This window comes from Alexandromys fortis, unplaced genomic scaffold, assembly GCF_014885135.2.
Source record: "Alexandromys fortis isolate MF-2015 unplaced genomic scaffold, M_Fortis_MF-2015_v1.1 scaffold_6, whole genome shotgun sequence".
Taxonomy (NCBI): Eukaryota; Metazoa; Chordata; class Mammalia; order Rodentia; family Cricetidae; genus Alexandromys; species Alexandromys fortis.
In genome coordinates, this window is record NW_026067902.1 from 14,041,774 (window position 1) to 14,054,422 (window position 12,649).

General features: G+C 39.7%; 1 protein-coding gene across 1 annotated transcript in view; it reads left to right on the top strand.

Annotated features, from left to right (window-relative positions):
- The first annotated feature begins 276 nt into the window (after window positions 1-276).
- The window catches only part of Myef2 (myelin expression factor 2), a 37,390-nt gene continuing 25,017 nt past the window's right edge, over window positions 277-12,649 (top strand). The window contains exons 1-5 of the mRNA XM_050132607.1: window positions 277-1,828; window positions 8,256-8,464; window positions 9,667-9,719; window positions 11,122-11,129; window positions 11,231-11,324. Coding sequence (XP_049988564.1) covers window positions 1,695-1,828; window positions 8,256-8,464; window positions 9,667-9,719; window positions 11,122-11,129; window positions 11,231-11,324 — 498 coding nt within the window. The 5' untranslated portion in view covers window positions 277-1,694. The remainder of the gene's footprint in view (window positions 1,829-8,255; window positions 8,465-9,666; window positions 9,720-11,121; window positions 11,130-11,230; window positions 11,325-12,649) is intronic.

The following is a 12,649-nucleotide window of genomic DNA, read 5'->3' on the forward strand; positions in this document are numbered from 1 at the left end:
AAACAGAACAGGGTACAGTACTGTGGGTTGAACCCTGTTAGACAAGAGCTCTCCCACTGAGATATAGTCTTAGATCAGTAAACACTTTGTTTAGAATCTTAGTGCATTCAAATTCAACCATTTAATTTGTCATATGTTCGGTTTTGCTGATTGTGTCTGTGTGTGCACGTGTGTGTGTGTGTGTGTGTGTGTGATCATGGTGTGATCTTTCTTCTTTTTATTTCCCACCCCCAGGCAAGGTCTCCATGCTTCTTTGTCTCTGTGATAAAACACCAAGCAATTTGGTTTACAGCAAAAGAATAACGGGATGACGAATACCTGGAAAGGTATTGCAATTTAACCATCTGTAGCACTTGGCTCCTCTGTGAAAGCTTTCTTTAAATCCTTTCCCTGCAAGGGAGGTATTGCTATCCTTGCTGCGAGGGAGGTTGAGAAGTGAGGAGACTTACCCAAGGTGTTAGAAGCAGAAAGCGCAGAGGTGGGCTCCAGCTCTGAATGTCCCGACCTGATTCCGTCCCAGTACCTATCTAACTGCAAACACTAGCCCCCAGGGTTGACGGGAGAGAAACACAAACTGAGGGCAGTAGCAACTCCTGTGTTAGGACTCTATGTGGACAGTGCCCTAAAGGCAGCATTTTATAGAGCTTTTCATCGCTTGTAAAATATGCTTGCAGTATGCCACTCACTTTTTAATGGAAGGAAACATTTGGAGTGGTCTTTGAATTTTTCAACTGAAAAGATCACTTTCGTGTCAAGTCCAATTATAGCACTGAAGTTAAATTTGTGTTTTCATAAGGAAAAAAATCTATAACCAAAACCCAGAATGTACATTTGTAGCTAATCTTGAAAAATTCTTTGTTTCGAGACAGGGTTTTACTGTGTAACAGCATCAACTGGCGTGAACTCGCTCCAGTAGACCAGGCTGACCTTGAACTCACAGAGATCCGCCCGTCTCTACCTCCGGGTTGACGGGATTAAAGGCGTGCACCACCACCGCCCGACTTTGATAAATATTTACTTTTATTCAACGAGTACGTGTTTTGCTTGCTTGCATCTATTTACACGTGCATCAAGTGCACGCCTAGTGCCTGTGGGGTCAGAAGAGGGAGTTGGCGCTCCTCCACGTGGGTGCTGGGAACCGAACCTGGGTCCTCTGCAGGAGTAGCACGTTATCCTAACTGTGGGGCTCTCCCTCCGGGCTCCTTGTACAACAGTTCTTAAGAAAATTACAGATTGTCCACAAGGCTGCTGCCTCGAGAATTTAGAAACTTCAACTTCCTAGCTGATTGCTAAGGTCTACAGAGATCTTCAGACCTCAAAGAAAGTAGTCAATTGGCGCGGCCACCACTCACGGAGGTACCGGACTGAAGGTCTCCGCGTGACTCGGGGGCGCGGCGGCTACGTAGAGCACCAGAGACGACGCTGGCGTACTTCCTGTATCCAATCGCCCCTCCCCCTGAGGACCCCCACGCCCGCGCCCCTTGCCTGCCGGCGCGCTCTCCGCAGGTGGCCGCGCAGGAGCCCCGCCCCCCGCTCGCTCCCTAAGTCGCGGGGCCTCGTCCGCTCGCTCTCGCGAGATCCGGGCCGCCGAGCGCTCGGGGCCTTTTCAAATCGCGGTCCGTTACCGCTCCGCCGGCCGCCGCCATTGTAGCGCTCGGAGCCCTCAGCGCGGCCGAGGCGGAGCCCGCGGCGGGATGGCCGATGCCGACAAGCCCGAGGCGGCCGCCGGTGACGACGGTCCGCAGCAGCAGCCGGCCGAGCCGCGGCGAGACCCGCACCCCGCCGAGTCCGAGAAGCCGCCGCGCAGCAGCGCCAACGGCGTTAAAATGTATTGTCTCCCCCGGGCGGGCGGAGGGCCGGCGGGCTGGCGGGCGGGCGGGGCGGGAGGCGCGGGCCGCCCCGGTGCGGGAGCAGGTGCGGCGCGGGCGGCCCCGGCCTCCGGCGCGCGGAAAACGGTCCCCTTTAAAGGCCCGAGGTTAGGCTCATCTCGGGGGAGGACCTAAGGATGACATCATCGGACCTTTCTCCTCCCGGCCGGGTTCCGAGCCCTGCTGGGGGCCGCGTGAGCCGTGGTGGTGTCTGAAGTGTTAGAGCTCATCGAACCCATTGTGTTCCCCTTGATTGGCGCTCTTTAAAAGGGGGACTCGGTCTCCTCCACTCACCCGATGATGTTTGCTGTCTATGCAGGCTTTTTTTTTTTTTTAATCCACAAACTCAGTGTATGGTAGCCTTCATTTTACTATAATGCAGCATAAGGTGATACAATTAAATTACTAGAATATAAGTGTATTGACAGAGCTGGAACGGAACCCTGGGCCTCGTGTGTGCTAGGCAGGCGCTAGGCCACAAAATGACACCCCCCAACCCACAAAATACAGTGTTTTTTTAGAAGAAAACTCTCGACTTTAAGGTCGGATCTGTTATCTATCACTGTAGAGAATTCAGTTGGCGTTAATCTATAAATACGGCGGTAGGATAGAGGCATCTTGCATATGCCTCTCCTTGTCACGTGGGGTGATGTGAAGGCAAGCATTTTCTATGCCCCGGTCTATGAAATTGAAGTTAAATATGTCAGTAATGTAGTGAAAACACCCTGCACCTCTCAGTTCTGCCTCGATAGAAAACAGTGAACTCATGCGCTTATAGGGGAACGTCTGGCCTTTTTGTGTGGAAATACTTGCGGTAGTGATGGTACCCTTTGGACCAGTTTCTTGGAATGCACTGAATTGAATTGATTGCAAATTAGATGGGGTAGCTCTCCTCAGCATCATTACGACAGTCTTGCTCTTTGGATGACATCATTGGATATTTTCTCTTAACCACTGACAGTGTATTTAAGAGGAATTATCCCTTTTCCCTGGGGCCCATCCTGAACTTTGGAAGTTCAGTGGTTGGTGTTTGCTGAAGCGTATATTCATTTTTGAAATGATGTATGTTGAGAGGCATCTTACTAATGTGCCATTATTTAGAATCCATTGTGTTACCTTTGAGTTGGCTAGATGTTAACTGGGGACTTTAGCTTTGGACATTTGGACAGGCAACATTTTCAGAGCAGAACCAAGTTTAGCAGGTATCCAAGATTAGAACTCAGTGCAGTTTGTTCCTGGGTGGAACGTGTGCATGTTGCTGCACCATCGAGAAGTCAGAGCGCAAGTGAGGCCTAGAGCCTCACTTAGATCGTGGGCCTTTATGGACTTGCCATTAAAAATAGAAAGAAAAAAAAAACCCATTGGAATAACTACCAATACTAGTCAGCCTGCATGTCTTTGGGTTCTGTCTCCATAGATTTGGTCATGATTTGAAAATACCCCCCATATTGTATCTGTATGGAAGGTAAGCATAAGTAACAAAGAGCTTAGAGTATGTGCGATCCTGTGTTTTTTATTATTATTATTTTTTAAATTTTTTATTTTTGGTTTTTCGAGACAGGGTTTCTCTGTGGTTTTGGAGCCTGTCCTGGAACTAGCTCTTGTAGACCAGGCTGGTCTTGAACTCACAGAGATCCGCCTGCCTCTGTCTCCCAAGTGCTGGGATTAAAGGCGTGCGCCACCACCGCCCGGCTACTACCTGGTCTTATTCAAGATGAGCTCTGCAGTGCCTCTGGGGTGTAGATTGTAGGAGCCTTTCATTATTAGTTATTGACATGATTTATCACCCTAGATCCAAGTGCTGGGATTAAAGGCTTGCGCCACCACCGCCCTGTGTTTTAAGTCGCATGTAAACACTGCCATTTTGGGTAAAGGTACTAGAGCTTATGTGAACTTTATCTGTGGGCGGAATGGGGCTCAGGGATAGCAGGTGTGTATCATTAATTTCTGTCTTAAGCATGGGAGTGCCACCCCCTTACTCTGGAAGAGAATAATTTTTGAGTCCTATGATGTTGGTACTTGTGAAGCTGGTCTGTAAAACCTCTATTAGATCTGAAAATATAGCGCCAACAACAGTTGTATTGCAGGATGGGAAAAGGTGGGAAAGAACCATTTTCTAATTTCAGGAGACAAAATATGGGGGGGGGGTGTCAACAGTAAATCCAGAATGTTTCCATTTTCCAGTTCATTCTTTCCCTTTCTTCCCAATGTTGAGTAGAGACCAGTATGCTCCTAAAGGATTTATTGTTATCTGATGGGCCATCATGAGATACTCACAGTGAAAAAGTAGGGCCTTAAATCTTAATGTCGATATACTGAGAACCATAGGGATGGTTGACAACCCTAAACTTTGGGCTGATTGCCATGCTTTTAATGATAACAATTCATTAAAATAATTGTGATGACCAGATGCTGCTTTACAACATGCGCTGCTTAGACATGAACTAAGTGCTACTGTCATCAGGATTGAATTTGAATTAATCCATAGTCTTTTTCATTGTTGTACCTTGAGGCCTTAAATGTTAAAGGTCCAGTGAGTATCTGTTGAAGACATACAGGGAGAACTTTTGGGATCATGAAACTCACGCAAAAGATTTAGTTGGCTTGTTCTTTAGACAGGAATTAAAGATACTTGTTTCCTTCCCAAAATAAGTTGGAAGAAAAGCAGCAATTGTATTGTGACTCTTCGTTAGTTTTGTGTAATTATAAATGTGTTTCTGTTGTGCTACTTAAAAATATCCAGCATTGGGGCATTGTGAAGTGTTTACTAATAAAGCATCAGTTTTATCATGAGTGAAGATTACAACTGTGATCTTTGTCCCTTAGCTTTGCTGAGTTATAATTAGAAAATAAAAACTGTATATTGAAGATAAATAGCATGTTTTGATTTGCTCTAAATATTATATGATTATTATAATTGAGCTAATATAAAAGTGTTGCAAATATTTATGATGTATTCTCTGATTTTCTAGTGTACAATGTGTCATTATTAACTATAGTTATTGTACTATATATTGGCTCTAGAACTCCCTTGGTAACTGAAACTTTATTTTCTTAGGCAGACATCTTATACTTCTGGTGATGATCGTTGTACTCTGATTTAGTTATCATGCAGTATTTGGTTTTCTGTGTCTGGTTTACTTCGCTTAGCACATGGTCTTCCAGGCTTTCCTTCTAAAGACTGGGTCTCTCTCTCTCTCTCTCTCTCTCTCTCTCTCTCTCTCTCTCTCTCTCGTATGTGTGTGAGTTTGCGCCTGTATGTATACATCCAGAATATATACATTCTCACACCTTTCTTTTCTTTAACCATTAATTAATGGATTAGCAGATTTTTGGTTCAGTTTCACATCTTAAGTTACTGTGAGTGATACAGTATGAGTTCAGAATGGTGAGATGATTTTATTTCCTTTGTTTATATTCAAAAAGTGGGATTAGTAGGTCGGTTATTTGATAGTTCGGTTTCTGTTTTTTTGAGAAACCTTTAGTTGCTCCCTGGTTATCCTTTAAGTAAACAAAAAATTCCTTAATAATTTTTTTTTTTAATGAATGACCAAGAGCAAATGGTTATCACAGTCACTTAACCTTCAGCAAGGTGAGTAAGGGAGGAACTTAGTACTTCAGAATTCTGTGCATTTTTTGATTTCATCAAGGATAAAAGCAGCTTGGAAGGATACTTATCAAAAGGCTAGATATCTTCTTACCTGACCCCAGACTGGAAACATTCAGTGAATTCAGTGGAAGCACATTATTATGCAGATAGTTCTTCAGGGGAATTAAAAAGAAAGGTTTGTTAAGTCTGCTGTCGCTAGGAACCAGAGAAGAGGCCTTGTAAATTTTGGCTGCTTGCTTCTATTCTCAGAAATGCCACTCTGTTCACAGATGCATTCTAGAGTTGAACAATGAGAAGACACCTTTCAGGTCTTGCCATTTTTTATGAAAGAATAAGATAGATAGAGAAATGTCCCTGTCAAAATATGAATAGGTGGTGAAGCAAGTTTGGTACTAATGTTTCTTTCTTGATTGTTTGAGCATTTCTCTTTGTTTTTGAGATCAGGTCCTGCCTATGTTGGGCTGCATAGTCCAGACTGGTCTTCAGCTCTTGGCAATCTTTTTGCTTCTACCTCTTGAGTGCTGGTATTACAGTCATGTATCACCATTTTCAGTGAGTTTAGGTGTGTGTGTGTGTGTGTGTGTGTATACGGGTGTACTTCCTGCGAGGTTTCTCACTGTACCTAAAGCTCACTGATTTGGCTAGCCTGGCTGGACAGTGAGGTTCAGGAATCCACCTGTCTCTACCCCCCAGCTGTGGAGTTACAGATGTGTATTTCCACGTCCAGCTTCTTATGTGGGTGCGGGAGAGCCAAACCTTGGCACCCAGTTTTGCATATCAAGAGTTTACCGACTGAGCCATGAGCCATCTTCCCAATCTCCAGAGTCTGGGTTTTTAACTGATAATAGAAAATTGCAGTTTATCCAGCACAAATCATAGTCAGTCACCATGCTAGATACAGTGTGGATACCAAAGGATATTGTTACCCTTCAGGAGAGTGGTGTCTTAAGAAGTAAAATTCCCATATTAATGCTGTAAGAAGTTTGTTTATAGCTTTCTAAAATTGCTCATCTTAGACTTCATAGCCTAGATTATGATATTTGGTTTGTTGTTAGGATAATCCATTAAGTTTCAAAAAAAATCTGTTTTCTTGCTCGTTATTCTTAGAGATTTTGACACATTAAAGTTTATAAAAATTGCCTTAAAATGATTTTGTTCATGAATTTACCTTAGATTGACTAAAGCAATCCGTGAGTTAAATCCACTGTTATGTAATACGATTGCTTTCACGGCTTGGGGAGCTAGCCCAGTTGAAAAGTGCTTGCCTTATGTGCAGTGAAGACCTAAGTGTGAGCTCCAGTGTAATATGAAAGTTCTGGGCATGGAAGTGTGTCCTTGTAATACCAGTACTGGGGAGAAGGAGACAGGAGGATGCCTGCATCTCCCTGGCTAGCCAGTCTTGCCAATTTGGTGAGCATCAGTCCCAAGGCAGACATTATCTCAAAGATAAGAATGATATTTCTGAGGCTGTCCTCTGGTCTCCATACACTTGCTCACAGGTGTGCATGTGCACTTGCATACACTTGCATTTTACTTTAAAAATATAAATTGTATTTTAAATCTAATCCAGATTTTTATCTGCAAGGATTGCTTTATATATATCCATATCTTATCTATTCCTATGTTGATATGTGACATCATAAAACTTGCATTGCAAGAAAAGTCTTAAAAATTAATTTTTCCCAATTAGCCCCATTTAAAAAATTGGTAGATTCTGCCTCATGATGTGTTTAATTATCTCCCCCTCCTCAACTCTATCCTCGTATTATAAATAGCATTACTAGTAAAAGAGATAATTCTATCAAGTGTCCTAGCCTATGTTCAACATGAAGATATTAGGATACCTTTTACATTTTCTGTTTATCAAAGTGGGGAATAAATAAAACTTGACATGTAGTGAATATGAGTACATGCATGTATTAAATAGGTAGATAGAGATGACTGTATTTTGATTATGATTTTACGGGAAGGAGAAAATTCTAGGGAAAACTTACTAATCTGTAAGTAATAAAATTTTCAGTTAATCATTTTAGTTTGTTTATTCATTTATTTTCTTTTGGGGAGAGGGGTGCAGAATCTTGACTATATAGCTCTGGTTTGGCTGGTTAGCTTAGAACTTAGTGTATAGACTAGGCTGTCTTGAAACTTGTGGTAATCTTTCTGTTTCTGTCTCCCTGAGTGCTAGAATTATAAGTATCACCATGCATCAAGTAGGAGCTAGTTTTTAAATTTTAATTTAGTTAAGATACTATTTTTTTTTATCATTTTGCACATTTGTGTGAGTGGGGGTGTTAGTTTATATGATGTATGTGTATGACGTGTGAACATACTGACATCAGAGGAAAGATTTGTATAGTCAATTCTCTCCTTCCATCTTTAACATGGGTTCTGGTTTTGAACTCAGATCATCAGGTTCCTGCTCAAGTGTCCTCTTGATGGCCCGAATTGGGTTTTAGAGTTGAATGAAGCCCAAAATTAATTCTTACGTAAATGTGATGTTGAGATAACTCACATGCCTCTGCTTTAGGGTCTAATAATATTTATTGAATAGTATGCTGGGAAAAACTGGGTTTGGGGATGCTTACACCTATTAACAGAGAAGAAAACTGCCAACTGTTAACTGAAAAATTGATACGCTTGAACAGCATGGGGCCCCAGGCTGACCTCCAGCTTCTAGCTTAAGTGAGAGATTTGTGAAGCCACAGATGTGAGGGATTGAAGAGCTCTGTTCTTAGAAGTTCAGTTGAAGACGCTTTTATTTGTCTTATAATTCACAGGGAGAATGATGAATCAGTGAAAGAAGAAAAATCTGATTTAAAAGAAAAGTCGACGGGAAATAAGAAGGCCAATCGATTTCATCCCTATTCAAAAGATAAGAATTCGGGTACTGGAGAAAAGAAAGGTCCAAATCGGAACCGAGTGTTTATTAGCAACATCCCCTATGACATGAAATGGCAGGCTATTAAAGACCTGATGAGAGAAAAAGGTAACGATTTCTGCAGTAACTTACTATTGTAATTGTCATCTAAGAAGGGGAGGAGATAAGCAAACTTTTTATTCCTCTTAGCCACACAGACTCAGAAAAAAAAAAAGACTTTTCTTTCTTGACATGTGAATTAATCTTTTCTTTTTCTTCCACCTGGCAATTTCGTTACAAGGAAGTATGGATAAATGAAATACTTTTCTTTTTGCCATTTTAGTGGATAGTGAAGCCAGCATCTGCATGCCACCAAGAATTTTGTTAAAGTGATTGCTTTGTCTAGTTGAAGTTTTTATAGATTTTAAAGGACTGTTGCATTAGTTAAGCAATGCATCTCGCTTGTTAATGTATGTATAATAAGGTCGATTCTTTTTTTCCCCCAAAGATGTTTTTGGTGGAGTCTGGAATCTGGCTGTGGAATTCATTTTGCTTGCATTGTCACGACTGCCATGATGCTGTCTTTGCAGTTCTGTACTAAATTTGTGTGACTGCTGCTGCAGTTTTGTTTTCAGGATAACCTGAAAACCTTCATCTTATGCACATGCTTGGTTTTGGGGGAAAATAATTTCAATACTTGATCTTGTAAAAGTTAGTTCTGTTATCTCTTGAAAAATTGAGGTTCAACAGTCCTGCAAACTATGTACTTGGCTTTGAGGGTGATCTTCTCTAATAATTTTTTTAATTGCATTGGTGTATCTGTTGTAAGGTGACAACTATTTGACTGGTTTTATTCACTGACTTTATTTAGAAGTGTGTGGCTTGCTGTGAAGCATGACTTGTAAATTTAGTTTACTGATGGCAAACATGATTGAAGACATTCAGGTAGGAAGTCACCTTAAAACAGCTGTTGTGTGTAGGCTGACCAAAGCTATTTGAAAAGTGCTAATGTTGTTAATATGACAGGCTGAGGGGTCATTCGTATGTATATGTGCATTTGTTCACCAACCACATCATGCTGGCCAAATATGATCTGCTGTATGAATTGGGTTAATACGGTTGTTAGCTTTTTTAGAGAATGTGGATGATGTAATTTCTGAAAATTAGTTAAATTTCTATAGCTATTGATAGGAGGTACGTTGATCTGGTCCTGATTGCTGGTGAATAATAGGTGCTTTTCTGTAGAGTTGTGCACAGGTGTGCAGTAAAGCAAGATACTGGTGTTTAAATGTATTGTTTCTTGGTATCTTCCTTTTGTATGTCTTATGTAGTTGGTGAGGTTACATACGTGGAGCTCTTTAAGGATGCGGAAGGAAAATCAAGGGTAAGTGCTATGGGCCACAATCTGCTCGAGGTTTAAAAGTTCCTCAGCAGTTTACTTTTGTATAATACTCTATCAGACTTTTGGAAACTTAAGTTTCATTTTGTTTTACTTTAAGATTTGAGGTTTTTATACTAGCAAGTCTGACATGCCAACCAAACCAGCTTCCTGAAAGGGATGATGGGTTTTGCAAATATTCATAAAGGGCATTCATTTTTCTAATGCTTTAAGGTATGCTTTTCTTAGCTAATAAAACTTTAATATAGTTATTTTTGTTGTATTTTGATGTCTTCAGGGATATTTTACAAGTCACTGAATTGATAATATTTCCAAGAGTTTCATGAGAGGCCTGTGGCTTAAAGGTGTTAATTTCGAATATAATTTTGAAACTTTTTTGAAAAGCTTAATTTGGTAGCCTTCAGGACCATACAAGAGGCAGTGCTCCGACCAATTGTTAGGAATGATGTCTATGATTAAGTTGACCTAGAAGGCTGATGATAGATTTTGACTTAGCAGCATGTGCATACGGAAGAATATAATGGAAAACTCTTCTAACGTCTCATCATATTCATAAAATGATTGGGTACATGAGAGATACAAACTTTGTCATCACATTCAAATGGCACTTTGAATAGTAATCACAGGAATTGTTTTTAAAGAATGATTTTGTACATTCCCTTAGCATGGGTAATTTGTTTTACATGCTTCCAACTAGATGCTCCTCAATTGTGTGCAGCCAGTTTTAATCTAATAGATAACTTTATTTAACATAAAATTCATGGGGGCTGGAGAGATGGCTCATCATTTAAGAGTACTGGCTGCTCTTCCAGGGGACCTGGGCTCAATTTCTAATAGCACATGGCAGCTCACAACCATCTGAAACTCAAGTTCCAGGGTATTTGACATCCTCATCCAGCCTTTCTTGGCACTACACCCATATATTGTGTATAGCCCTACATTCAGGCAAAACATCCATACACATAAAATAATATTTTTTTTAAAAATTCATGTTGATTTGCTGTTTTAATTAGATTTCAATACATACTGTATGCATTGCATCTTTTTGAAATACTCATGTGTAAGAACATTGTATACTGGAACCTTCAGTTTCTTCCTTTATTTACTGTTGATTAAATTTGTACAGTGGTACTAGTTTTAATTTTAAGCAGAGTCACTTGAAAATAGAAGTGTACTCCAAGCTTGTAACGTATTAGATGGATTTAAAATTTTGTAGAAAATGCACGGTCACTTGCCTATTACTTTCTGGAGGTGAAAAAAAGAAAAGAAAAGAAAACATGTTCTTGATTACATGTGATGACTTAAATATTAGAGTCTTTCAATAACTTCAATTACTGACCTAAAATGTTTTTTTCTTTTGCATGTATTGACAATCTACTGGATATAGGGTTGTGGGTAAGATTTTTTTTTTAAAGTATCTTAAGTCAAATTAATCTTGTGATTAGAATAAGAAATCTTTTTACATAAGCATTTCTTATATATTTTTCCCTATTAAGTGTGGTTGAATTCAAAGATGAAGAATTTGTAAAGAAAGCACTAGAAACTATGAACAAATATGACCTTAGTGGAAGACCTCTGAATATTAAAGAGGTGAGTTATTTTTTGTATTTGGAATTTAAATATTATATGGACATGCTTCCTTTCACTTTTCATTTTTTTTCTCATTTAGCTCTGGCAACTTGTCTTTTAAGGATAGAATCTTATTAAAGAGTTGTAGCTAGTGATAATTTCTCTTATAGATGATTTGCTAGTACTCCTAATAAGAGTTATTCTTTATATATTTAATTAATTTTGTGTCATAGCTAAATAGAGGCCCCCAATTAAGAAAATAATCAGGGCCTATAGATTTAAAGATGATAAACTTAAGATGAAGACTTTATTTCCTATAAACATTTTTAGTTTTAGACTATTGTTTAATTTGAAAATTCAATAGATATTATAATTGATTATTGGTTACTTGATAATACACTAGCTTGTGAATTTGAATAAGATTGGTGTTCATCTTTAATAAAATTAATTTAGATTCTATAAATTAGCATATAGAGTCTAGGATTTAGAATAATCTATAATGGGAATCTTGTTGTAGTAGTATGAATGGATTGAAAAATGACCAGAAGGCACTTTACATAATACCACTTATAGGAGTCATTGATCTTGGTAATACTTAGCTTGAATAACCCTCGATTTCATGAATTCTTTTATTTTATATTATTAATTTTACCATAATAGTTTGAACATAGATGCATTTGCATACATATCCTTGCTAAGTCTGTATTGAAAGAAATAGGCAGCCCCGCGATGGGGTGCACACCTTTAATCCTAGCACTTGGTAGGCAGAGGCAGGCAGATCTGTGTGAGTTTGAGGCTAGCCTGGTCTACAGAGTGAGTTTCAGGACAGCCAGGGCTACATAGAGATATCCTGTCTTGAAAAACTGAAAGAAGGAAGGAAAGAAAGAGGAAATGTTATTTTGAATATTTGAAATGTTGTGCTAATACTGATTCTGTTCGTTCGTTGACTGGCATTCAACAGGAGAACAGTGATTTTGAGTTCCAGCTTATCCTTTCTTTTCTTGCCAGGTGACAGGGTATATGACCGCTCTTCTCTAGTCTCTAGAACTTATTATACCACCACCAATAATACCTATGGGAATTGTATGAAGTGTGATAAGTAGGTTGTAACTCATTCTCTGTCACTAGAACAGCCAGATGACCCAGCAGAGTTTCCTTGTCACTGAGATAGGAGAAATATTAGAATATCTTTGAAGTGTTGTAAAGACTCAAAGTGTTAACTAGTGTTTTCTAATTACTATACTTGTGATATTATATAAAGCTGTTAGCACAGTGCTTAAAATAGTCTTAACTATATTGTAAATGTAAACTGTAAAAATTATTCCTGTTAGTGATTGTTGATATCT